At 37.5% G+C, this 24049-nt stretch overlaps 1 protein-coding gene across 1 annotated transcript in view; it reads right to left on the minus strand.

The window, feature by feature from the left end:
* The window catches only part of WASp (WASP actin nucleation promoting factor), a 43238-nt gene extending 19189 nt beyond the window's left edge, over window positions 1-24049 (minus strand). The window contains exons 1-2 of the mRNA XM_089647121.1: window positions 23704-24049; window positions 13646-13873 (exon numbers count right to left, since the gene is read on the minus strand). Coding sequence (XP_089503247.1) covers window positions 13646-13873; window positions 23704-23799 — 324 coding nt within the window. The 5' untranslated portion in view covers window positions 23800-24049. The remainder of the gene's footprint in view (window positions 1-13645; window positions 13874-23703) is intronic.

The raw sequence follows: 24049 nt of genomic DNA on the forward strand, positions 1-24049 counted from the left end.
AATCCATTCACCGTAACTGTAGCTCCAGCCTCATTTTCAAAAAAATAAAGTAAGGTCGAATTACTCCGCCGGATCATAAACCGCACCAAACAGTCACACGTTGAGGATAGAGAGGCTTTTCAACAATAACTCTTGGGTTTTCCGAGCCCCAGATGCGACAATTTTGCTTGTTGACGAAGCCACCGAGGTAGAAATGGGCCTCATCACTCAAGATGATTTGCATTTGATTCACTCAAGTGAATTTTAATAATTTTAATGCGTTTTTGAAGCGTGTATCGTTCCATTTGTATTAATGGAGTAGTTTCTACTTAGCTTCAAAAGTAACATCTACTGAAATAGCAGGCTATTCAAAATAACACCTCTTATTGGAAAACCCTGTACTTATGTACAGACTGAAATAAATGTAAACTGTCGATTTCCCGAAAATTTATAAATAAATTACATTGAATTTTGTGAATCATTTCACCGTAACTATCGATAGTCATCAAAAACAAATGGTACAATCAATAATTGTTGCTAAAAAAATAATATTTAACCATTATGAGTAATGGCGGATAATTAGTAATAGGAATACAATGAACTTAATGGAGTGTTTATCATTCAATTGTTCATTTCCTGCCATACTCCCAATATATACTGAAAATAGCATAGTGGAATAAGTGGATAGTGAATTGCACGAAAATCTTATCAGAATGAAAAAATGAGATTTTAATTTATAAAAATGTTATATTAGCAAGCAATAAATTGTCACATTTTCTAATCAAATGTGCAAACTTTTCTCTTTTAACCCCTCTAGCATTTGAGGGTCACATATGACCGGGCAGTGTCCATATTTTATAAAAATATTTTTATCTTTTTTTCTATCATGCGGAAATACTTTTTGACGTTAGAAAGAGAAATAATAATTCTTTCCAGTTTGCCTCCAATATTTATACTGGAATCCTTTAATAAAATCCTAAAAATAGCCAAAATTAATAAATCACATTTGTCACATGAGAACGGGTCGCTTCTACGATTCTTCTTCTTCTTTCGTATGGTGGGGGGTCAGAGGGGGACATCTAGATCTGCGAGCCATTTTAGGGCCTCAGGCGTCGCCATGTGGACCTCATCAATCCCGCCGGGGAATGAATGGAGCGGGCATTCGTTGACCACATGTTCGGTAGTCTGCACCGCACCACATTCACACATCGCCGACTCTTTAAGGCCCCATCTGTGCATCATGTGGGCACAGCGGCTATGGGAGCGCCTTAACCTATTGATGGCGGACCAGGTTTTGCGAGGCAGTGAGAACCCAGGCTGTCTCTCGGTGGGGTCCTGTATGAGATGGGCATTTTCCACGTTGGCCGTTTGCCGCTCAAGTTTCCACCTATCTTCTGGGGTGAGAGGTAGTCGGAGGAGCCTCTCTCCTTCCGCCCAGAAGGGCTTTCGGGACTTCAAGCGGCATGCCGGGTGGGAGACGACATCTTCGTGTGGAGGTATTGCGCTTTTTTGCAGCGCCTTCTTGTATTCCCGCTTCTACGATTCATTCTTAAGTTCAACAGCTCGGCTGTGGAACAAGCTGCCGGCCTCTGCGTTTCCTCCCTCCTACAATATGGGACTCTTCAAGACCCATGTTCACTCCTTCCTCTCCACAAAAAGACCCTCCACAAAGCATCCCCAAAGATGACATAGGCCCTGAGGGAAATTATTTTTTTCAGGGCCTCCTGTGTGGAGTTAATATAAAAAAAAAAAATCATATTTTGCGCCGCTATCGTAACAATCGGTTTGACTTTAAAAATCATTTTTTATTATATGAACGAGATAAAGGTGAAGTTACAGATTTCTTACAAATTCCCCAAACAAAATGAATGTGTTTTCGAAATATCGAGGTCTTTCAATTTTTCTATGATTGGAGTAAAAATTTAAGTAAAATTTTTCACGTTTGATATTAAAATTTTATAATTTACAAATAATAATGTTTGTTTTAAATGCATACAGCGGAAAGATAATATCATCTAGTTTCTAAAACAGTATTAGTTATAATGGAAAGTAAAAAAATAAGATGTATATAGTGTTTATTTTTCAAGTAATTATTTACTGAGGTAATTAGTTTTTATTTTCTGGCAACACTGACAGTCGGTGAAGTAGATTCCCTGTTACCCAAATTCGCTGACAGAAGGCTCAGGAGGGGGTCATTTTTGTTGCTTGTGTCAGTTGGCCTTTTATATAAATGCATGTTTTTGTTATTGCGAGTCATTCTTAACCAAATTTAATAAAACAGCAAGTTCTGTGATAATCTGGGGGAATCTATTTGAACCGGGTAGTAAATATATTAAAATTTGCAAGTGAATATATTGTAACATTTTATAAAATAAATCAGTGTCTTCAAACAACAAATATTCTAACTGAAGAAACCTACAAATATAACATATAGCGCATTTGAAACATTGCAAACTGTACAAAAGTGATGGAAATACGGAAGTTTTAATATGTTCATTTAACTCACTTTTCTAATGCATCTACATAATTGAATGACATTAACCACATCATGCTTTTAAATGAGCCACACTCGCGCGCTTAATGCGTTCCAATTTCTGCTAGCCCGAGTTCGACTTGCAGCGTTCTATTTTTAGCTAACACGAGTAACGCTCGTGAAATTAAGCATTTTACTCAGTTTGAATTTGCCTGCAGTTGAGGTCGGTCGTGTTTTTGAGCTGCTTATTTCGTTTCTACTATATTGTTTTATACTTTGAATAAAACATTTTTGAATTATTTTAAATACTTTTTGATTTAAAAAAAAAAAATAATAATTGTTAAAAAACCCTAGCATTAAGTGGTTAATGGCCCCTACAGACAACTCAATTTGATTGAGCAGTTGTATCAATCTGGATGAATTGAACCGTGTGGAGGTGTGTTATATGTATTGAGGCATGGCTACCAATTTGAATGGTTATACAGTCAGAGCACCGAGTTGAAGCGTCTAAAGCGCGGTTGAAGCGTTGAACTAACTTTGCTAGGTCTGCGTAGTTGTGTACGAGCGAACATTTAACTAATAAAGATAAATATAATGCCAGGCAGGACAAATGAACGTGAAGTTTGAATGGATTTTTTGGCACTATGTAAGGATTAACATAATTTACTACAAGCAAGATGTACTCTGATAGAGACGCCAGGAACGAATCTTTTGGAGCAGTTCATGTATTGAAACGGATGCAACGATTAAAACCAAAGCAATATTTTAAATATTGCTTTTTTTATTTATATTTTAAATATTGCTGCATGTCATCACCTCGGTTGCACAGGGTTCTAACTTCACTTTACCCTGTTCTGAGATATGAGGTGTCGAAGGTCAATATTTAAAAAGGACGTATACATACCATTTTAGAACATACCAAAACGTGCAGATATGCAACCAGCTAGGGAATAATAAGGATCATAATGATCTAACTACGTTTCCCTAATGTCATTCTAAGATAGAGTCACTTCCTATTTAATGTATGTTGTTTTAGTTTTTCTTCATTCAAGCAACGTTTCAGTATTGCATACTTGGTTAAGGTTATAGTTATTAAAAAAAATACACTACTGTATTTTGGTGGGAGGTATGTTCCGTTACGACGTTAGTCATTTTTCAGACTACACTACATTATTAGCTTTGTTATGCTCCCGACAACAATAGAGCAGAAATTCAAACTCCTCGCTTGATTTTTGTACATGCAACTGAACGAAGCTAGCGAAGTAAGGAATCAACCGTCATCGACTCAAGATCGAAGAGTTATTTACCGGAGAGAAAACCGCAGTAAAACACTGTAAAATCCATTAATCGTCCGCCGTTTGAGGCAATGATTAATTCTATTGTGAAGTGTTTTAAATGTGTTATTGATCAACTTCCGTCTCCTCTATACGTGAATTAGATATATCGCCGTAAAACTCATCCCAATATGATGTACCTACAGATATTAAACCGCCGAAAGATACCGCCGTTAAATATAATTATTCGCAGCACATGATCGCCGATTGTGCGTGCATCAATTCATCTATAAAAATGACCTCGCAAGTGCGGGCCCGCTGGACATCACTATACGAAAGGATCATCCTGGTAATCAAATCGAACCAACCATCACATCGTCTGTACCCAATACTCAACGGTTGACAAACAACGGTCGAACCAACTACGTCAAGTCATCTGTAGGGGGTTTAAGTCATAACAAAAACCTAATGACATTTCACACAACATCAGTTAACCCACTAACAGGTTGCGTACTTTTCAATCATCATCATTGAATGAAATCAGTAATCATTATGTTGACCAAATGCATGCATGTTTCTAATTTCTAATAAAGTTAATTGCCTAGCGAAAATATACTTTGTCACTCGACAGGATATGAAAACATAAAATACTAGATACGAAATTTTGCCTCTAGAGTCGGATAAAATTGATAAAATGTGTCAGTAACTACATACATAATATGAATATAATTCAATGCAACGCAGTAGTAGTTCTGTGAACAGTAAACCTCACATCCAAAAAAGTATGTTCTCTTATTAATAAATCAAATACAAAATTTCCTCTGAAATCATAAGATTTGTAAGTAGGTACTTTAAATATTATAAACTATACAGGGTGTCCGGAAACTCGTAGTACAAGCGGGAAACTGGTGAATCTACATCACATTTGGTCGATTTTGTAGTATATTTTTTTTTTTATTTGAGCTTTCGTTATCGAGTAAATCGAGTTTGAAGTTGATTTTTTTTTTTTTTTTTCTCAAATTCTTATAAATTATTACTGAAGATCAAAAAATTAATTAAATCTAAAAAATCTAATTAAAACTATTTGAAAGTAAAACAAATGAAGAAACTCGGATTTGAAGCATTATTTTGAAATCACCTTTCATTTAACCCGGTGTAATCATAAAATATTTCTGCTCTGCAGGGTTAAAACATCTGTTATTCAACCCTAAACACCAGAAAAAACTTTAACCCTAAAATAGCCGAAAAATATTTTTTTTGGTTTTTTTTTTTTTTTGAAAATGCTCAAATCAAAAAACTTTATGTTTTTTTGGGTTCCCCATGTGGTGTAGATTCTCCAGTTTCCCGCTTGTACTACGAGTTTCCGGACACCGTGTATATTTTATGTAAAAAAAATAAAAATTTTCAAATAAGGAAAATTATAAAATTTGTTCAAAGAAACATCACAATCCCAATGACGTAATTCTTTTTTCAAACTTTCTTCAGGTAGGTACAATAAATAATATTGAAAAGTGTCCAAATAAATGAGACGATTTCGCATTTGAAAAAAAGAACCCCTAATGAATTAGAATTAAAACGTTCGCCATCTTGAACCGGAAATGGAACATACAAACAAATTTACAGACAGACGAAATGCAAAATGGTAGAGTTAAAAGTACTTCTACGCTCAGTCAACTAATTTAAAATTTCATCTAGCACTTTGTTACCTGACTTGATAAGAAAAAAAATCTGTTCAAATTTTATTGAGTTCAATATATTATAAGTTAGTTCTAATATATAAAATTCTCATAATTTTATGGTTAGAAGTTCAATTTTAAAGTTAATTAAACACTATTGACACGTATGGGAAAATGTTTGAATTCTTAGCATTTAATAAGAAGAACTTTAATAAATAGTGATTTATTTTTGGGGTATTATGCCGTGTTACACTACCTTTTTCTCTACTCTTCTAAGAAGGTGATTTGGGCAGTGACCTCGTAAAAATATGCTACAATAGTATTAATACAAAAAAAGGATTTAACAAACTACCCGATTATTAATTTAGTTTTTATTTGTGCAGATTTTTACGTTTTTTCGATTCGTTCCAGTGCAATCTAGCATCCAAATGAGAAGCTATTGCATGTCCTACCTAGAGTGGGTCACTTTAAAATTTGTCCCAAACCAATCTCCTTTCTATCTCTTAGCTATAGAGACAAAGGAGGTAAACACTATCATGTCTGACGTATGCTTAGTATTGTACAAAATTTATTTTTAAGGTGATTTCGGACATGACCGCGGTGAGATAGAAATATCTACGACCTAGGATTATTATCCCATAAATGCATACTGTTGCAAAACGGCAACATACCGTTCAAACCACCTTTAACTCTTTGGTGTATACTTAATGCATGCCGTTTTAGAATTATCAAGTTCACGGTAATATATTTTATCGAGTGGCATCACCTTATTTTTCTTTCGCGAATGTCAAATGTCACTTTTTCTTTAACAAAGTGAAGATTCTCGAAAATTGGTTGGAGGTTAGAATTACAGTTTAGTTTTGCTGTTATTATTTTGATTTTCTTAGGTAAGTAGATACAATAATACAATACTTATATGTAATAACTCATATTTTTCCGGTACTCTTATTAGTTTTGAAAATTTTTTTTAGATTTTTTATTTTTTTTTTTCATACGTAAATTATTCATATTAATTTTTATTAAATACATGGTGTTGTAAACCTGCAACAATTTTTTTTTAATCAAATATCATTAAAAAATTACAAAAAAATAAAATTCTTTATATTTCCTTGCATATGCATGTAAATATCAGAAAAATATTTTTTTTTCAGAAAAATAAATAAATCATGCATTTAAAGGTTAAGGTATTAGAGGAGATGTGAAAAAATGTCAGTCGAATGTTTTTTGTGTGATAAACGGTTTAATTTGACAATTTTTTTGTAAGTTGACGTAATTTGCATGGAATAATTTAAATTCTGCGGATATCGTATTGAAATAAATCGCAAACAATTCATTGTATCATGACAAACATTTTCAAATAAAGTGACAATTAGGTTATGTTACAAGAGAGAAAAATAAAGAGGTTAAATATTTTATATTTTAAAACGAAAAGTTATAATTTTTGTCAGTGGTTTTGCGGGTGCAATAAAATGATGTATAAGTACTTTTGCTTTCAATGTTTACTTTTTAAATCTACTTATAAACAATGGACTTAGGTGGGAGTTAGTGATTTAAATTCTAATTATTGAAGACAATATTAGCGATTTCTAAACGAAAATCTGAAACAGAAAAATCAGAAAAGGATACGGTCATAAAGTTATCACGAAAAATAAAATATTTATTCTAGACTTGCAGAAAAGTCAATAGATGTCGCACATTAAAAATAAAAAATAAGATAGATTTATCTAAAGAGAATTGTCTAGATTGCATTTAGTTCGGGTTGAATCTTGCGATCATACATAAAGATAGTTGCCAATAAAAATGTGCGGTGAAAAAATGAAGACAATGTTGGTAGTTCTTATTCGAAGTATGATACAGTTAAAAGTGACCGAGGGGAATAGGGTCCCATTAGCTCAGTTGGTAGAGCGGTGTCCCGGAAAGACAAGGGGCCTGGGTTTGAGTCCTAGATGTGACCGTATCCTTTTCTGATTTTTCTGTTTCAAATTTTCGTTTAGAAATCGCTAATATTGTCTTCAATATTACAATTTGAGGTTTTACTCAATAAAGTTATTACGAAAAATAAAAGATTTAAATTCTTTTAGGAGGAAAAGAACTTTCAAAAGAAAAAATAAATAAATTAGTTATATGTGCAAATAATTAGATAAATAACCTTAAATCAGTGAATATTGTACTACCGGCTTCTGAATATGTGAAAACCGGTAAATTAATTACATACATTGGCTTGTTTATAATATTCAATACGCATTAGCAATATGTATCAACGTTTCATATTCTTTTTTTTTTTTTCGATTGACCTTCTACTCCTGGACTCCTAGAGCCACCTCTGATGATGATGATGTTAACTGTAATGCTGTCGGAAACGTCGGCTAAAGAAGGAGGTTGCGCAACACGGCATGATACCCCAAAAATAAATCACTATAATACTATTGGCCGTGAAAATTTCAAATCATAACTTTGTAAAAATATCAAATGTCACTTTTGAGTTTGACCAACTTTGTTACGTGAATTATAATGTAACTTTAAAACACAATTTTTTTAATTACTTTTCTTGAAAAACATCCCCCCATCACAAGATCACATGTAACTTGGTAACGAAAACTTTTGCATTCCCAGTTTTAGACATAAATAATTCCGCGAGACTGAAATCACATTTGCCAAATGTCGCAAAGATAATATAAGTTTGCCTTATTCAAAGAGTAAACAAAGTTGTGCTTGCGTCATAATCTTTTGCGTGATCTCCTTACATTTTGTTTGTTTTCACTGATAACGCTATTACGAGAGAAGAAAGAGTAGGTATTCAGTTTAAGATGTGATGTAAGAGATAAAGGATGCTGGTTATCTGAGGTATCTTCTTCCACTAAGATCCGGTAGTCTTTAAAGAAAGTATACAAATGGGCCATGTATTTTAGTGCATCCTTCACGACTTGTATTTTATCAGCCAATGACAATCCTGGTAAACTTTAATAAACCTCGGGCATGCGCGTGCGAGGAAAATTAACCGCACTATTCTAAAAAAAAAGGCGGTAACTTTATGCAATTGCGTTTTACCGCACTGGTTATCGTCAGTGAACAGTATCCTTAATCCCAGTCGCTTAATTTTGTTGAACTACGGTACAATTTTAAATGATCTGAATATGCTTAAATTATCAGACCGAAGGATTTTCACTGACTTGGTATTTCTATATAAAATTTATTCTAAATGATTCATTTGATAGTCAAGAATAAGCTCTCGGATTCCATTTTGTAATTTTTTTTTTTTTTTTTATATTTACTCCACACAGGAGGCCCTGAAGAAAATAATTTCCCTCAGGGCCTATGTCATCTTTGGGGATGCTGTGTGGAGGGTCTTTTTGTGGAGAGGAAGGAGTGAACATGGGTCTTGAAGAGTCCCATGTTGTAGGAGGGAGGAAACACAGAGGCCGGCAGTTCGTTCCACAGCCGAGCTGTTGAACTTAAGAACGAATCGTAGAAGCGACCCGTTCTCATGTGACAAGTGTCAACTGTGTACAAATGTTGGGCGCGCGTTTGGCGTGTATCCCGACTACGCACCGGTGCCGAAGGGATCAATGACGCTAGTTCCTCAGAGCATCTTCCATTGTAATACCGATAGAACAAGGACAGCATACCTACCTGACGCCTGTGCTCTAAAGATTGCAGTCCGTTTGTTAAGATTGGGGAATCTATCAAACGGACCTCCCGTTTCTGCACAGAGTCAAGGGTTTTTTTCAGGTATTTAGGGGCTCCAGACCAGAGATGGCTGCCAAATTCGACCGTAGGGCGCACTTGCGATTTGTACAGGGTGAGCAGTTGTGTACTATTAAAGTATCTGCGGGCCCTGTACAGTACGCCCAGCTTCTGAGAGGCCAACTTTACTCTGGCTTCGATGGAGCCCCCGTACCTGAGCTGGTCACTTATAGTTACACCAAGCATATCAATGGAAGGCCTGTTCGGAAGATTGCTTCCGTTGAAGGAGACTAGATTATCATTTGGATCCCTTTTAGACGTAATCAGACAGGATTGGGTCTTTGAAACATTAAATTCGACGAGATTATTTTTACCCCAGGAGGAAATACTCTCGAGATAACCGTCCATTCTCTGCTTCAAAGCCCTCCGAGCCGTTGGAGTTTGTGTGCCCTTTGGGGGCTTATCAAACAAAAAGCTATCATGAACTGTACTGTCATCCGCGTAACAATGAATCGGTGCACATGTCAAAAGGTCATTGATGTGCAACAAAAACAAAGTCGGAGACAGAACCGATCCCTGTGGGACGCCAGCATTTATGGAGTGCGAGGAAGAGGTGAAACCGTCAGCAACCGCCTGAATCGACCTATCCCTTAAAAAGTTAGCAATCCACGTACACAGGGATGCGGGAAGTCCGTAAGAATGCAATTTGTTGACAAGTCCTCGGTGCCAGACCCGGTCAAAGGCCTTGGATATGTCTAGTGCGACCGTTTGGGTCTCACCGTGACGTTCCAGGCACCGCCCCCAAACATGCGTCACATACGCGAGAAGATCACCGCACGAGCGGTTCCGCCGGAATCCGTATTGACGGTCGTTGATAATTTTGTTCTTCTCGAGGTATGTGAGCAGTTTGTCGTTGATCACACGTTCCATCACTTTGGACAGAACTGATGTGATCGCTATGGGGCGGTAGTTGGCCGGGTTGGAGCGGTCACCTTTCTTGGGAATAGGGTGAATTACCGCTTTTTTCCAACCAGAGGGCACAGTGCCACACTTCAGGGACATTTTGAAGAGCTTTGTCAAAACCGGAACTATTTCCGCAGCACACCTCTGCAATACCAGGGCAGGTATTCCATCAGGTCCACTAGCTTTGTTAACATCGAGCCCCCGTATGACGTGGAGTACATCCCGATGCCGGATCCTCAGCTTCTTCATATAGAAGCCGCAGTGAGGAACCGACGGCGGAACAGCACCCCCGTCGTCGAGGGTCGAGTTTTCCGCAAACATTTTCCCTAATAAGTTAGCCTTTTCGGTGGCGGTGTTTGCTAGTGAGCCGTCAGGTCTGGTAAGAGGTGGCAAACTGGGTTTGCAAAAATTTCGACCTATTGAGCCCGCAAGCGACCAGAATGCTCTGCTGCCATGCGGGCAGGCAGCCAGCTTTTTGCTGGTCTGCAGGTCGTGTTCGAATTTTGACCTATTAATGATTCTCTTGCATTCCTTTGCCGATTTGTTGTATGCTAATCTGCTTTCGGGCGTTCGAGATGTGTTGTAGGCTCGGTAAGCCGCGTTTTTTCGTCGAACTGCTTCGGAGCATTGTCGACTGAACCACGGCTTTGAGCCCACACCAGTTTCTTTAGTAGTCGATTGAATGAAGCCATCCATCGCCGATTTGATGACTTCACCAATCTCCTGGGCACATCTTGAAGGGTCCGAAGTCCGAAAACAAACAGCTGACCACGGAAAAGCGTTGAAATGGGCCCGCATACCGAACCAATCTGCTGACCTATAGTGCCACACTTTTCTCCTCAGTCTCTCATTGGTTGGTCTGAAGCTAACAGGGATTGATGTCGTCACTAGGCAGTGGTCAGATGATCCCAGAGGCGCTGTGACGTCAATCTTATAACCGTGTGGCACAGTAGTTAAGAATAGGTCTAACAGATTGGAGCGGTGAGTCTGGACATCAGGAACCCTTGTAGGCTCCTGAACTAATTGCTCTAATCCGTAGCAAATGGCAAAGGATTCCGCCTGTCGGCCAGCCGAGTCCGTTGGGCCTGAGAACTTCAACCATGGTTCGTTATGAACATTGAAGTCCCCCAGAACAACAAACTCGGCCGAAGGGTAGCGGGGCAAGAGATCATCAATAGTATCGCTCAAATGTTTGAAGAGCTCGGAAGTGTCTGATTCGCTTTGGTTCGGTGAGCGGTATAAACATGCGTAGAATCTTGCCGTACTGGCAAGATTGACGCGCACCCACATTACGTCGAATCTGGAATTTTCCAGACTCAATAGTCGTACACAGTTGACGTCAGCTCGACTATAGAGGCAGACTCCTCTTTTGAGTCGAAATTTGCTTGCGAGGGTAAAGCCCGGGCAGTCCAGATAGGAGGAGTCTGGCGGCTCGGCTATCTGAGTTTTGGATAGGAAAAGAAGGTTGGGACGTTGGGACAAAAGATGGTGATGGACGGAATTTAAATTTGTGTGCAGGCCGCGAATGTTGGCAAAATTTACCAACAGTTTTGGCCCGCACCGGGGACGCCTGCTACTCGCCGCTGTAATGATGTTAAGTTTGGTTTTTTGTATATTCATGATTTTAATATTTTCTTTTTTAAGGGTATGAGGGGAAAGGAAGGTCTGGAATGGAAAGGTATGAGGGGTGGGTAGGAATCTGGGGATCAGGCTGTCCAGGAGTGATGAGCGTTTGGTTCCAGCCCACTCACTGCGGTGCTAGGCGATAGGCTGGGAGAGTCCGGCTGGAGAGGGCATCCAATGCGCCCCAAACGCTGCTGCTGGGTCCCCTCCGGTCACGAACCGGCACAACAGCAGTGGCAGGGTTTTTTCACTCGCTGATGGGGCAGCCCACCCTTAGTCGTGAGCCTGAGGGTCGGGCCCCTGTACTATCGAGCGGCCCGGACAGCGGTAACCGGTTGTAAAGGGTCTCCCTCAACCAGCATCTCCCAACCGGCCCGCCACGCAGAAGGTGGGCCGACGCACCCGCCACCAAGACCTGGGCAAACCTTAACCCATGAACCCGGGCACCCCTGCTAAGTCACCAAACGTAGCGAACCACTTGGGGTGACCTGTGGCAGAGGTGTTGGTCATCCAATAAATGGTTCCCAGGGCGGCGGTACCCATTCCCGCCTACCAAATTAAGTAATACTAGAAGTCGGGATTTATTTCAGTGCAGAAATTCTGGGACTAACTACCATATGTATTCCTCATTGCCCAGAATACTTACGGAGGAAAATAATTATACTGAGTCAGTGGACATCATTAATTTATCACTAAATAAATACAAAAGATGTTACTGAGGCAGTTTAGTTATTGATTAAAAAAATATTGTATAATGTTTACTATTCATATGAAAAAGCTCCTAATAAATAAATAAAGACGCAACGTGGCTCGAGGGATTGTGACGGGAACCACATGGGCCCACGAAATTCAGTACCGACCTCGAAGAATCTGGATCTTACAGTCATGTAGGTACAGATAAGTAACATGACCATACTTTAAAACTACCGACCTATTTTATTAATGAATTATTTTATTTTGTAATACCTAATTGCTATTACTGTTTACTATTTGTCTATCCCTTTGCAACCCGTAAAAAAAACTATGAAATGTAACGGGCCACACTAGCTCTTGGTTATGATCTCATAGATTTGGGCAACTTACCGGTTGAACACATTGTCGTGAAGGTACCGATTGACACCGGTTCCGTTCCCAAAAATAGATTTATTTTCTGTCAAGATGTCATCTCGGTTGTAAAGGGCAATAGCCTTAATAGCCTTAGTAAGCCAATAACCTTCAAAAACGCAGAAGTAATTTTTCGAAATCAGTACAAAAAACATTGGCATTTTGACTGAATCTTCAAATAATGATTTTACTTGCAAAGGGAATTTGTTCTATGCAGCAGGAATTTGCAAATTGGTAAAACACTATGGACTTGTGCTTGGATTTTGTAATGTTTCATCTTTTTTGGTGTATATAAATCTTTTATCTTCTTTTGAGGTTTTTAGAAGGCTTCGAACGTGAGCTTGGGTGGGGAGTGGAAATACCACCTACCCGGTCCACATGTAATAAATAACGTAGCTTACTCCTTTGTCCTGTCAAAAGCCCTCCATGATTGGTTAATTTTAATCATAAATCTGGATAGACACATCCCACTAAAACGCCCCTTTTTCTAATTACAGTTTCCTGTAGTTAGTTCAATAATATTCGCTAGGTGTCTCTAGTGTAATGATTTCTACGTAATTGAGGTTTAACTTTCCTTCAATCCATTTTCTTTTGGGGGAAATCTATTTCATCACAGTTTGTAATACTTTTAAAAGGAATGTAATAAATTATTTGTATCTGTTAAGGTATTTTATTTATAGCCCAACACAACCCTCGTATATATATCTTCTTCCCCTTGTCGATTGAAAGGGGCCTCCAGGCTACTTGCGCTACTTCAGCAGCCTCCGCACATAGCAGGACCAACCTCTCCTTGCACAACTTCCGAGTTGTTTCTCCCAACCATGTCTGAGGAGGCTCACTGACATCTATATATGATTTTGTATATTTACCTCAGCTTCAAATGTGTGCAGGAACGGACAGGGAGTCTTGTACTGTATCTGATTGTAGACCTCATGCTCCCAGATGACGGCACGCCGCTGCATGCAGTAGATGCGGAAGAAGTAGGAGCGCTTCTGGTTGTCCTTGACCAGGCATAGGATGCCCGTGTCGCGCTTGATCCACTGGTTGTGCGTCGGCCCCTCCGTTGTGAACAATTGCACCACGGCCGTCGCCAGACTCTGCAACATATAACACATCCAAACATTGATATATACTATGAATCAGGAGGGTGTAGTAGTAGTCAATAAAATGTGTGGCGTTGAGAGAAGAATCCAGACTAACTCATTAATAGTAAACAGCTCGACCTACTTAGGTACTTGCAAATTACTAACAAGAACAAATCGTAAACAACGCGGCCTACCTACGACAATACGTCGCAATCGGTCTGGCACATTACGCCAACTCGCTAGAAGGTTCGAGCCTATCGCCTATGCATAATTGCAGCGCCGCCGAAAGTTCCCGAAAGGCCCAGACTGAGCGAGTGGCTCCGATTTATTTGCAATTCCACCTACCTACTGTTGCCGCCGGCTGTACAGTATAAATAAGCCCGACGCAGCGAGCAGTCAGTCAGTCAGTCATCAGTCCCCCGTCATTTAACAAGGATCAACGAGTGATGTAATTAACGCATAAGCTGTTATCTCGAGTAACAAGTAATGAAGAAGAGACTTTGGACAATCGGTTACACTCTTTTTTAGTCCTTTCCTCACTCTCTCTTCCATACTACACGTCAATCGAAAATTATCAAAATCATTTAATTCAAATCCTGTCTTACCGAGGACTTTTTGACAAAAGTTAATGAATCCAGTTGAATAACACTAATGCACAATTTCATCAAAAAGCATAATGATTTTGCTTCAATTTTTATTTAATTTAAATGATTGTACGACAGATTAATCATCCCAGTACAAAATTTCTTATTTTAATATTCTTAACATTTGGGAAGATAGATATATAAAAAAGTTATTTAACCTTTTGTGCGCCGCGCAATATTTATATTTATTTCCCTCTTATTCTGGGGTAACTACTTATGGTAAATTATATACTCATTTTATATATACAGTCCAACCTGGTTATAACGATCATGAAAATAGCGAGTTCACGGCTATAATGAGCAATTATAAAACGATATTTTAGTTTAGGTTTCTTGAGTGCAGCTCGTCATAACAGCGAAACCAGTGTACCTGCCGCATCAACACGGTCGTCCCGTGAGAGTACTAACCGACGACTGAGTTGGCTGAGAAGCACAAGTATAGAAGCATACACGCGAGAGACAGCGATATTTTATTTTGGCGGGCACTTCTGCAGCGTAAGTTATCTTTTTGGGGTTAACTAAAAAAAAAAATAAATAATCAGCTGACTCGCTGAAAAAATTTTGTTTCGGCACACGATAAGTTAAAGAGTAATTAATAATATCTACTTTATGATTTTCATTCATAATTTCAATTGTTCTGTGAACGTCTGTTCCGCAGAGTGGAATCTTGAACAAGTTGTGGTGACGACTACGGCCGAAGATTTCAGGCGCGTATAAGTCACAGCACTTCTTGAGGAATGAGCTATCAATTGAGTTACGCAATACACTAAAAGTACTAAAGTAATGGCTAGTTATTCCGACCATTTTGCTACGCCATTATTAAATTATGATTAATGCAGAAATTTTATTATTTTAGAAACAAATTGTACATAATTAAAATGAGTGGTTAACAGATTACAAGGTTTTACAAATTATTACAAGGAACGGTAACAGTGACTTGTCTCTATGAAATACCTGGTGATTGATTACATACATTTTACCAGGCGGGGTTAGTACGAGGCATATCCAGAAAGTAAGTGTACTGAATTTTTGTAGGTTACAAATCTTTTTATTGAAACAAAAAAATTACATGGTTACCGTAGTACATATGTAAGCTATTTTTCGACATAGTCGCCATTCCTCTCAATGCAGGTGGTGAAGCGGGGGATCAACTTTTTGATGCCTTCCTCGAAGTAGTTTCCCGCCAACACCTTCGTCCACTTTTCCACCTCCTCCTTTACCTCCTCGTCGGTTAAAAACCTTTTTCCACCCATGTACAGCTTCAGGGAGGTAAAGAGATAATAATCTGAAGGTGCTAGGTTAAGGGAATGCGCGGGGTGGTTCAGGATATCCCATTTAAACGAAGCAAGCAGTTCCTTCGTGGCGTTGGCCGTGTGTGGTCTGGCATTGTCGTGCAGCAGGCTGACTCCCTTTGTCAGCATGCCTCTCCTCTTGTTATGAATCACCTTCCGCAATTTTTTTAGGGTCTCACAGTATCTTGCAGAGTTGATGGTCTCCACTTGAGGCAGATATTCAATCAAAATTATGCCTTGACAGTCCCAAAACACGGATGCCACGATTTTCTTGGATGAAATTGTGGTTTTGAACTTTTTGGTGGAGGGTGAAGAGGTGAGAACCGTTTTTAAACTCGCGATACCACTTGTACACACTCGTACAATTCATAGCTTTATCACCATATGCAGTTTTAACCTCATTATAAACCTCAAACGGTGGTTTTTCCTTCCAAACGAGATAACGGATGACGCCGCGTATTTCGCATTTGGCGGGAGATTGGATTGACATTTTTCACGTTGTCGCGTTGACACTTCTCAACGTACTGACCTTGAACAGGTCTCGTTGCGGAGGGGAAGAGTCCAACATATCGAAAATAAAATTCATTCGGTCGTGAGAGCCTCAGTACACTTACTTTCTGGATATGCCTCGTACATGCTAAGGAATGATTTGAGGTAAAAATAAAAGATACAACACAAAAAATGTATGTTATATATAAGTGTAAGTATGTTTGTGCAAATCCAAATCATGATACATAATACAGTCGATTCCGCTCAAGTGATAGAAAATCAAATGAGAAAACATAACGTTTTTATATTTAGGACGTTCAGTAGAGACGGGAAGGCCAATAAGGACATTAACAGAAGGGTGAATACAGGAAATTCAATCAGGCGGACCTGTGCCAATAATAAAAGTTGTGAAAGGAAGAGAGGCTACTGGCAGTCCACAATAGAGTTCTGAAATCAACCAAACAATGTACAGGTGTTAAAGATTGTTTATAAAACAAATAATTTTATATAGCTATCCTATTATATAATTTATATTTACAAACAACTTTAACACCTATTAATTGGTGAGCCCGACAAATGTGTCTGACTCTTCGCTCGTTGAAGGGGATAAAAATTCGCTTGCCACAAATGAAAGAACGCTATTCAGAATGCCGAGAGATGGGCCATGAAACTGCGGGCATAAAAGTGTCGCCAACATCGTTCACCCATACAACTTCAAAACGAACCTACGCTAGAGGTGGGTCCTATGTGAGTACTTTTCGTTACTGGGTACAATGAGTACAGGTACAATAAAATACCGGTGACAAAATACTCGAAAAGAATTTCTGTGATCCATAATTCCCCACAAAAAAATTTCAAATAAGTACTCCCCACAAAAGTTTGAAATCCATGGGGGGGGGGGGTAGCTACGGAATTCCGTTTCAAAAAAATTCCCCACATTTTTGCTATCAGATCAAATACCAGACACAAATACTACCCAAGAAATTAACCTACTAAAAATACCCATCGAAAATACCTATCAGAAATACCTACTAAAAATATCCTCAAAAATACCCATCAAAAATACCCATCCTAAATACCTACTGAAAATACCCATCGAAAATACCTATCAAAAATACCTACTGAAAATACCCATCAAAAATACCTACTAAAAATACCCATCAAAAATACCTATTAAAAATACTTGTCAAAAATACCTACCAAAAATACCTGGTAAAAGTACCTATTAAAAATATTTAGTCTCGGTATAAAATACTTGTGAGTATTTTGGAACCAGGTATTTTAGAGATCTGTCACAAGTACAAAGTATCGCATGGAAATACCCGGTACTTTTACTGGGTACGATAAATACGCCTCACCTCTAACCTACGCACAGCGGCACCACGCCGTTGTTTGTAAATACACACCAAACACGTAACTTTCATTGGTTCTGCAGATTTGACAGTTTGTGCAGTTGGCCACAGTCAAGCAAGCTTCCATGCCATTTGTCTCTTTGTTTCCACTGTCTATGTCATTTGCAGTTACTCCAGAGTCAACCGAATTCAAGAAACTTCCAATAAAACAATATAATCATTTGTCAGTCACGTTATTTAAAATGGTGATGGATGGAAGATTATATTATGTATATATAAACAGGGAAAGCATCAATAAACAATTGTTATCAATAGCCAATAAATTCCGAAAACAATCCAAATTATAAATTAGACTAACTGAAGTATTCACTAAACCAGTAACTGGGTTTTATTCTGTTTTTAGGGGTGTGAAAAGGGGATGGGGTGGTTTTACAAAAAATTTCATGTAGACAGTGATCTTCCTCTTGTTTTGGTTAAGGTAACATTTTGGAATAAAACTGAAGATTTGTATTTAAAAAAACCCCATCCCACAGGCTCTCTTTTTTATATTAGTAACAGTAATGCCAAATTCCGCCTCAGGCACGCAATGAAAAAAAAAAATAACATTCAATTTCAACTTAACACACTTCAGGCGGGTATCTTTTGCGCCGGCCGCCCGCTGGCGAAGGGCGAAAATAAAGGTCCCGTGCGAATTATTTTAATTTTTTTGAAATCACTATTTTATTAAAAATACTGAAAATATTTTAATAAAAATTTCTACATACTAACTCAGCATACCCAAGCTATAAAATTACTTATTTCGTCAATCTTCAAACGCATTGCTTATCAAGTATCAGGTATTCAATAATAAAAGGTCACTTTGTTGAAATACCGATGTACACGAAAGACTCGAATATAAATATAAAGAGAAGAATTGTATTGCGATTTGATAATTATGTACATATAGTTGGGACTTTTAGAAAGAGATTGGCATATAATATTCAAACAAAAACATTGGATAATTTATTCTTTTCTGCCATTGAAATGAAGCCGGCGCAAAAGGTAAAAATACCCTTCCCGTCCGCAACAATCGACCAAACGGGTAGAAATACCTTTCCCGTCCAAAGTGTGTTAATTACTAATGGAAACAACTATTTAAGTTGGGGGAGATGTAAAACACGCACAAAATAGGTTTTAGGTTCTTAGATTGGGTTATTTTAATAATTTATGCATTTTTCCTAACCTTCAAACTTTCTAACTTTAAGAAAGAATGGAACTTTAATCCATCTTTTACTATCTTCCCCCACATAAATAGTTGTTTCTTGTAATAATTAAGTTGAAACCACTTCCTAAGGGAAGGGTAGTTCTACCTTTTACCCCGGTCCTACTTGTTGCTGTCCGATAATTCTATGTGACTATTGTATACCAATGTTTTTGTGCAGGTCCCAACTATAAATATGTATATGTATAAAAAATGTGAGAATATTAAATCAAAAAGAAACTACTAAACCTGTAGAATGGGTAATAAATCCTTGCACTTGAAGCACTGGAGATTCGGAAATCATTATTTTTATGTAATTATTTGTGCGAAAGTGAAAACTATTTTTTTTTAAATGTAATAAAATACATACCATAGACATATGAATATTAGTAGACCTGCCCTAAGTGATTAAAAGCGTATTATCCCCACTCCCCATACCGGTTCCATTGGAGCCGGCTGGGCTCGCGTATGGCCTCAAGTGAAATTTGAAAACGTGACGTCATCATTCTTGTGCGAACTATGGTCGAGGCATCATCGGTTCATTTTACGAAATAACACGGCAAAATGTTGACTTGTACTATGAAAACTTGTAAAAATAGATGTGAAAAAGAGAATAAACCCAATTGTCGTATTACATTCCATAAGTAAGCATTATTTTACTTTATTTTAAGCTTATTCACACCGTATTATATGGATCAGTTTTAGAAACATATACTATCACATCACAATGTAGCGATTCTCAAGTGTGCTCATCATTGTTTACTGGGGTAAGTAAATTATGAAACATTTGTAAAAGTGTCTTAACTAAATACTCTGAAACTAACTACGACTCTGCAAACAGAAGAAATTTACTTTGCCGAATTTGGACTTCGCAAATTAGTTCATAACGTGGCGAGTAATTTGCGCTCTCATGTAAAAATGTCTATTCATTCAAAAGCAGATTTTACTTTTAAGAACTAAATGGTGATATTATAATGCGAGATGCCTATTTACTGTCAGATTGATTTATTGACGAATCACAGTCAGCTTAACCCCCTTCGTTCTTCAACAGTTGATTTTACCCCTCGCCATTATCTTCTCGTCTATTAATTCCTATGTCTGTGATACATACATTTTTTTACACAAAAAATATCACTAAATAGCCCAAACTGACTTTAACTTCAGTTTTGAATTGGATATAAAGTACAGTTATAGTTGGGGTTTGGTAACTACTAAGAAAAAAATATATCATTCAAATGTATTTGATAAATGCATTATTTTCATAGGTATAGCAGATTAAAGCAAAATACACGAACGAGAACCTATTTTCGCCCGCTTGATTCAGCGTGAGGCGGAATTCGACAACTTTATCATAATAACTAGCTGTACCACGTCACGCGTTGCTGCGGCTCAGTCAATCTGTGCAGATAGATTATATTTATTAATATAGATAGACTAGCTGTACCCCGCCACGCGTTTCTGTGTCTCAGATTGTCTATGCTGAAAGATAAACAATAGCGCGTATTGCTTTTACATCCTACAGATGATGCATTTTTTTTTTAAAAAGCATGTTTTTACTTGTCACAGGTGACATCTATACAGGGTGTATCGGCACGTACCCGACAAACTTTAACCAGCTATTCCTTAGCACATTTGGAGTACAAAATGTTAAGGGCACTTTGCTGTTCGATAACATTTTTTTTTAATAAAAAATGTATTATTCGTATTTTCACCACATGTCACCAATGTTTTATCCTTTGTCAAAGTTTGAAAACCCGTCTGGCAATATTTTGTTCGAGTTTCGTTGAATAATGTACATACGTACCTACGTTGGCGCACTTTTACAATCACAACGAAATGGCACGGCACCATTCGTCTCATTTTTAACTATTATTATTTAGTGTGTACGAAAGAGCGAGGACACTTGCTAATGACAGCTGTTGAACACGAGAAACAATGCAAATGACAGTGACGGAGTGTGGATTTTGTATTTATTATTGTTTTTAATGGAAAAAAAATGTTACCGGACAGCAAAGTGCCCATAACATTTTGTACTCCAAATGTGCTAAGGAATAGCTGGTTAAAGTTTGTCGGTTACTTGCCGATACACCCTGTATAATGGTTCCATGATAACTCAACACAGTGACAATTTTAAAAAGACACTTTTAAAAAGTGATATAAAGTGTTTAGAAACGATGAAAAAAAAAAATTAACCTAACCTAAACTACTAAGCCCAGTTAATAAAGTTTTTGTTTCATCACTTTCCATGACTTTATATAACTTTTTAAAGATGTGATGAATTATCATTGTGATGATTTATCCGGTCACCCCATAGACATATGAATATTAGTAGACCTGCCCTAAGTGATTAAAAGCGTATTATCCACACTCCCCATACTGGTTCCATTGGAGCCGGCTGTGCTCGCGTATGGCCTCAAGTGAAATTTGAAAACGTGACGTCATCATTCTTGTGCGAACTATGGTCGAGGCATCATCGGTTCATTTTACGAAATAACACGGCAAAATGTTGACTTGTGCTATGAAAACTTGTAAAAATAGATGTGAAAAAGAGAATAAACCCAATTGTCGTATTACATTCCATAAGTAAGCATTATTTTACTTTATTTTAAGCTTATTCACACCGTATTATATGGATCAGTTTTAGAAACATATACTATCACATCACAATGTAGCGATTCTCAAGTGTGCTCATCGTTGTTTACTGGGGTAAGTAAATTATGAAACATTTGTAAAAGTGTCTTAACTAAATACTCTGAAACTAACTACGACTCTGCAAACAGAAGAAATTTACTTTGCCGAATTTGGACTTCGCAAATTAGTTCATAACGTGGCGAGTAATTTGCGCTCCAATGTAAAAATGTCTATTCATTCAAAAGCAGATTTTACTTTTAAGAACTAAATGGTGATATTATAATGCGAGATGCCTATTTACTGTCAGATTGATTTATTGACGAATCACAGTCAGCTTCACTCCCTTCGTTCTTCAACAGTTGATTTTACCCCTCGCCATTATCTTCTCGTCTATTAATTCCTATGTCTGTGGGTCACCCTATATAATATAGATATACAAAAAAACACACGCGTATTTGAATGCAACGTTGTGTCGAAATTTGAAAGCAATCAATGAAGAACTTTCGGAGATTTAAGATTTTGAACAAACGAATATTAACATTTTCATTTATATGGATAGATAGATGTATAGATAGAAAATATAAATGCGTCTGTCTGTTTGTGAACTTAATTTTTTCGTCGAATGTCACAGTGGTGCTGCCAAGGTCTGTTATCTATCTGAGGATACTGTGTCAGCGCTTAATTAGCAGCAGACACATACCTGGACGGATGACGAACCTCGTGCTGGCACTGTTGGTGGACGCGGTGCACTCTTTCGCTGCAGCAGCTGGTCCAGTTTCCTCACCACCTAGGATTCTTGCTGCAGAGTCTCCATCTTCTATCTTCGTGTCACCTGTTCCTGTACTTCATTTTATTTAACTTAATTTCTTTCATTTTTGTAATATTTATATTTTTTGTAATACCTGCGTCAACTGTAAAGCGCCCCTGAGGTGATATCTCACAAAAGCGGCGTTATGCAAATTATCCAATAAATAAATAAATTAGTTCTTTTAAACTACGCTCCTACTTTGATAGGATTTTTGGTATCATTTTGACAATTTCTTCCGAAAGGTTTATATATGTATAATACATGCATATCATATTTATAGAAAATAGAGAAGAGTCGATATTTTGTAATCAAGTAGTAAAAAAAATATTTTTGGGAGCTTTCATAGCTAAAACTGGCTAAACCTTATGAGATACATCAAAATAATGTTCTACATATTGTATATCTTAAAAAGGCCTACAGAAAAATTGAATAAGAAATTTAATAAGTTATAAACAATTTTATTGTGGGTGTTAAAGTTATTTGTGTGGTATATTCCACGAGGACGTCTCAAAAGAGTGGGTAGCTCTTTCTAACACAATTTTTTTAGGATTTATCCCACATTGAAAAACATCCTACATGGTTGTGATTTTATGTAAAAACTGCACTAGAGTCCAAATGTCTGGGCCAGTATGACAATAGAATCCCCAACTGAATATGTTGAGAACCTGACAGGAGTGGAGGGGAAGGAGATGGGGTCTTAAGAAGTACTTGGCTATTCAAATCTGGTCACTAAACAAGGCTAAAGCCATTTCAAGCAACGTTTTGATTCTGAATGGTACTCTTTTACCAGGTGGATATCTATCACTCTGAACTCGTAACATTTAAGTTTAAAAAAGAGTCGTTAACTTTCTTTATCTTGGCGAGATTAATTTAATAGTCCTTTCACTCTTTCACATATTTTTTGTCCCCTCTTTAATGGCGTTTATTAAATTGACTTATTCCGAGCAATGCCTCATTTCATGGCAAAAACGCTTTAATTAGTTGGCATACTAATTAAAAATAACAAAAAACCAGTTATGTCAATAAAGAATTACAAGCAACAAACATTAGCTTTACAATAATAAAGTCAATTGAATTGTTGAAATTAATTCGGAGAAAATTAACGCAATTATAATGGTGTACATCCTGAACCTGAAATGTGGTTTTGAACACAACAAATAAGATTGGAAAGTAGTTTCAAGTTCACTAAGTATTTACAGAAATAGATATAATATCGCACGAGAAAATGAATATGAAAGTAAATAGGTACTTAAAAGGAAACACTTGAAAGTTATTTGATGGAAACAAAAGCCTGTTTGGTGACTTATTTTCACATGATATTGTTAAAATAGTTTTTTTATTGACGATGTTAGTTTAGATTCGTTTTAATTGTTTATTTCCACTTACGACACATCTTGGTCCGATTAGTTTGAAAATAAAATCGTTTTCCTCCCGGGCCAGCAACAGGCTGGGCCGACTCTCTCCCGGCATCCTGTCCTTCATGTCCACGCAAATTATTCGGAAAAATACCGAACGAAATATTTATTTAGGATGACATCAAAAGTTGACACATATAACTCGAACATCGTTCGCAAAAATGAAACTTGTGAGAATGCACTTGATATTGAACAAACAAAACAATGTTTAGAAAACCACCCGTTTAGGCGGAGAAATAAACTGGCTGACACTGTTTTCAAGAAAAAAATATGACTTTCACCACGCAAACTGACATCCGTCATCCATTTCCCACACC

This window comes from Hesperophylax consimilis, chromosome 26, assembly GCF_061612785.1.
Source record: "Hesperophylax consimilis isolate HC1 chromosome 26, BYU_Hcon_1.0, whole genome shotgun sequence".
Taxonomy (NCBI): Eukaryota; Metazoa; Arthropoda; class Insecta; order Trichoptera; family Limnephilidae; genus Hesperophylax; species Hesperophylax consimilis.